At 42.4% G+C, this 4,260-nt stretch overlaps 1 protein-coding gene and 2 long non-coding RNA genes across 3 annotated transcripts in view; 1 reads left to right on the top strand and 2 right to left on the bottom strand.

Annotated features, from left to right (window-relative positions):
• The window catches only part of LOC111649142 (uncharacterized), a 7,735-nt gene extending 3,481 nt beyond the window's left edge, over positions 1–4,254 (bottom strand). The window contains exon 1 of the mRNA XM_023398903.2: positions 4,045–4,254. Within this exon, the coding sequence (XP_023254671.1) occupies positions 4,045–4,181 (137 nt within the window). The 5' untranslated portion in view covers positions 4,182–4,254. The remainder of the gene's footprint in view (positions 1–4,044) is intronic.
• Positions 151–638, bottom strand: LOC147819724 (uncharacterized). The gene is made up of 2 exons (XR_015436678.1): positions 503–638; positions 151–331 (listed from the first exon to the last, which is right to left on the bottom strand). It is a non-coding gene; the product is annotated as an uncharacterized LOC147819724 (long non-coding RNA).
• Positions 974–2,215, top strand: LOC147819723 (uncharacterized). The gene is made up of 2 exons (XR_015436679.1): positions 974–1,260; positions 1,567–2,215. It is a non-coding gene; the product is annotated as an uncharacterized LOC147819723 (long non-coding RNA).
• Positions 4,255–4,260: the final 6 nt, after the last annotated feature.

Genomic DNA, 4,260 nt, shown 5'->3' with positions numbered 1-4,260 from the left:
CGCCAGACTCCACCACTGCAGACAGTCTGCGGCCCTGAAGCCGCCGTCACGCTTTATACCGAGTAACCCTCCTTGATCCGTGTCGTGTTTCAGGTGAGACACCTGGAGCTCAGGTCGGGGGTAAGGCGGGAGATTTTCTTTGAAGATGTATTTTCGTATTTCCGAATTTGGATTTCTGCCTTTGAAATCTTGAGCTGCCGCTCTCAGATCCTTCAGCTCCAAGTGTCGCCTCGTCACAAAATATTCATCGGATCTTCTGCTGTTGGTTCGATGCTCCATGTTCAAGTGATTGATCAGACTGATAAAGTCCCTGCTGTCAGTGTTCACCGTCCTGTAAACCACGCCCACCCCAAACACCAGTGTGAGTAATCATAAAGAGCAGAGACTCGGACCACACGTTTGCAGTTATGAACTTTCTGTTCATTAATTTTTCCATCAATAAATACATGAATTAATTAATAAGTCAATAAGTAAACAAAATCTTATCCCTTCATATTATTACCTCCGTCCATGGACTGTGTTAAAAAACTTTTTAAAGACTCAGGGTCTTAAAATCGGAGCCAATGCGGAAGTGCCTTTAAGAGCGGTGCAGCGCAGGAGGTTAGTGAAAGAGCTGAGGAGGATCCTGGAGTCTGAAGACTGACTTACTACAAACTGCCCGTGACTCAACTTCTGACGTCCTGACCGGTGATGACGTCACACGCATGCGCAGACGTGTTGAATCTGAACTGAGCTGCAGTTAGAGACAGATTTCTTTCAGTAAGTAAATGTTTATGTTAAAGCTTCAGCGTGTCTGAAGGATTTCTCTCTTTCTTTGTTTAAACCGGAGACGGGGAGACAGTTAGCATCCCAGCTAACATCACAGTTAATGTGAATTACTGACGGACTTTGCTAATCAAGCTAGCTGATAACTTAGCGCTTGTTATGCTAACCGAACCGAACCGGGCCGGTGTTCTGGTTTAACTGGGGATCAGGTTGTGATTTGTTTAACACACCACTTCCTGTGCTCCGACAGGCCGACCTGTGTGTATAACAAGCTGAATAAAACTCAAACCACCAGTTACTGTGAAATGTGTTGAGTCCGTGTGTGTACGAAAGGGACGTAGGCCATTATCGATTACTCTGGGCGCGTGACGGGGATCGGGGGCGGATACGCGCGGCGCATCGGGAACGAGCACGTGCGAGCCTGAAGACTTTAGAAAGTGCAGAGTACAGACTCATTGATCTCACCATGTTTGTGTGCGTGCGTCCGTGAGACCTGTAAGTCTTATTTTTTATGTTGCTAGTTCTTTATCCTTTGTTTTCATTAGCTGATAATTATAGCCACCTAGCTTGGAGCTGCATGCTAACTTAAAGCACATGGTTGTTGATTGGTCAGCTAGAAGCGGATGTGTAGCTACATATTTGTCTGTATTTAAGTTAGTGAGTTTGCTGCTTATGCTAACTAGTTATACTACATATACAGAAAGGTGTGTGTTTGTTACAAATATTAAAGGTGCACATGTCATATATGTTTGTGTGTGTAATGTGGGCCAGATAATATGTTTGTTTCCTTTTTCTGGACAGAATCATTCACACAAAGCTGGGCCCATGTTCTGTTCTGTTGCTTGAGCTTATTAAACAGTCAAACCAAAGAAGAGTCGTCAGCATCTGTGTTTTGACAGACACATCAACAGACAACAACTAATACAGTCCTTTATTCCAACCCTCAGTAACAGTGTGAGTCCACAGACAATATTAAGTAATGAGCCAAAATACATAAATTAAGTCCTTTGAACCGCTGGTTATTCAAAAAACAACAACACATGAAATCTGCTGCCACCTGCTGGATCTCTGGAGGACTGAACTCATTACCTGCAGCACTGTGTTCCTGCTGACATCAGCTGTTCCACATCTGTCTTTGGTCATCACTGTCCCATAATGCACTGTGTTTTTATGATGCGTTCAGGTGATCCTCTCCAGCTCATCACGTCCCAGTTCATATCAAACAACCTGATCTTCTTTGCTTTTAAATTGAATTCATATTTTATTTTATCTAATGTGAATCTAAATATGTTTATCTTTATATCATATTTATATTATATTTCCTGATTCAAACTATTCGACCTTTAAACTCAGGTTGTCCCTCGATCACCTGCCTGGAGTTTGTACTTTACACTGAATTATAAATGATGTATGAAATGTTCTGTACAAATAAAGGTTTAAACTGTGACAAGCAGCTCGTTACTTTGATTTTCCAGTTTCATCTTAATATTCAGTCGTCGATCATCAAATTACCAGATAATGTTAATTACGGTTTTTATTTCATCTGAATATTAGATTTGTGGCGATTAGCAGCTAATGTTATTGAACATATTATATTTCATCCAGATGTTATACTTACTGGTGAATTCAGTTCATATCATCATCTTAGCAGCTAAAGTTACTGTCACTTTTTACTTTCCCTTGACATTAGATTGTTGGCAGTAAATGCAACTTACATTTTTTCCAATTTCATGTTGATATTGATTAATATTGTTGATCATCAAGATACCATCTATTGTTGATGACGTTTCCTATTTTATCTAAAGAAATTAGCAGCTGTTTCACTTTTTGTTTTCCCTTGACGTGTTTAGCTCACACTACTGTAACTTTGACTTTTTGATTTAGCAGCTAAAGTTACTGACTTTTTATCAAGTTACATTTATTTTAGAATCATGTTGATCTGGTTTTCTTTTTTACTTTACTGCTAATGTTGTTACTAGGCAACGCTGGCAGGTAACGTCACTGTCACGGTTTCATTAGAATTAGCAGAATTAGCAGCTAATGTTGTCACTTTATACTAACAATCATGCAATTACGATGAGTGGAAAACTAACCTGAGATTTCATGAATGACGCCAAAATATTTTCAGGAGAAAGTCAGTTTTATCAGAGCAGTCGATTCAGATCAGAACACATTTCTGCAGGAATGACATAAATAACACAGAAATACATTAATGCTTTAAAAACAGTCTGTTTTCTCTGCACATGATGGAGGCTGTCGTCATGATTCAACAGTACAGAGATGATTTTCTTCTTCTTCTGTTGCTGACTCGTCCGTCAGAGCTCAGTTCACATCACGTGATCAGATGGGTGCGAGAACACCTGGACCACCTGACGGAGGTTCTTCTGTGGCGCCGGACAATCGGGCCACAAGCGCTGAACGAGCTCTTCAGCTTCCCTGAAACTGTCGAAGCTGTTGGTGAGCAGAGGTTCTCCTGGACCGCAGATCTTCAGGTTCTCTCTCAGTTTGTGATCATCAAAGTTCAGAACCTGAGGAACAAAAAGAGCAGAGCAGCTGACGTCCCACTTCCTGTGTCCTGCAGCGTCAGGCTGAAAACATCTTCAGTCTCTGAGCAGCTTCACTGCTTCCTCTCTCATCTCCTTTAGGAAACACTGGAGCTTCCTTCACCAAAGGAAAGGAGACATGCCGTCCCACAATGCCTTGCTGCAGCAACATTTAAAACCACAGCAGAGAAACATAAATGTAGAAACAACAGAGCAGCTGTTTCTGTCTGATGGACTGAAGCTCAGATCCATAAATATAGATTCAATCTATAAATAATAATATTTACACCAGGAAACTATAAACTTCTGTATGAATATTATTTATTCTCAGTTCATCCATTTAATTATTCTCTGTATTTTCCTTCCATGTTTTCTTATTTCATCAAGGTTGTTTCTGTGGTTGTTATAATTAAAGCTCATTCTCCTTCACGTCTTCGACCTCGTGATGTTTCCATCGAGGTCGAGGAGACGAGGTTATTCTGACTGACTGGAGGGGGGAGGGGCTTCAACTGAGTGATCACCTGTCCTTCCTCCACATGCAGAGCGATGGCGACATGATCCCAAAAGTAAAACTGGGGTTTCTCCCCCGACCGCTCCCGAACCTCCATCTGGTTTTCATCAGGTCTCTGGACCAACTGGAAACTGACGGGAACAGAAACATGTTCGTTAAAGGCTCGACTGATCAGCTGTTCCATGTCAGAGACGTTCCAGGTTCTGTATCATCATCATGTCTCACCTGTGTGTCTCACACATGGCCTGACAGCTCCAGGTGAAGCGGCCATCTTTGTAAACACAGACCGTCGGGTCGTCACTCAGCAAAGGAAGCTCCTGACACTCCTGATTGGCCGGGCTGTGGACCAGCACCGCGTACATCACTTCCTGTTTGTACAGGACGGTCTCGAACACCCGGAGGACGGGCGGAGCTCCGCTGCAGAACTGGAGACAGGAACAG

Source organism: Seriola lalandi, unplaced genomic scaffold (assembly GCF_002814215.2).
Source record: "Seriola lalandi dorsalis isolate HSWRI2012SDOR001 ecotype SW California unplaced genomic scaffold, Sedor1 jcf7180002050029, whole genome shotgun sequence".
Taxonomy (NCBI): Eukaryota; Metazoa; Chordata; class Actinopteri; order Carangiformes; family Carangidae; genus Seriola; species Seriola lalandi.
The sequence above is the reverse complement of the archived record's forward strand: the minus strand, read 5'-3'. Positions and strand labels throughout refer to the sequence as shown.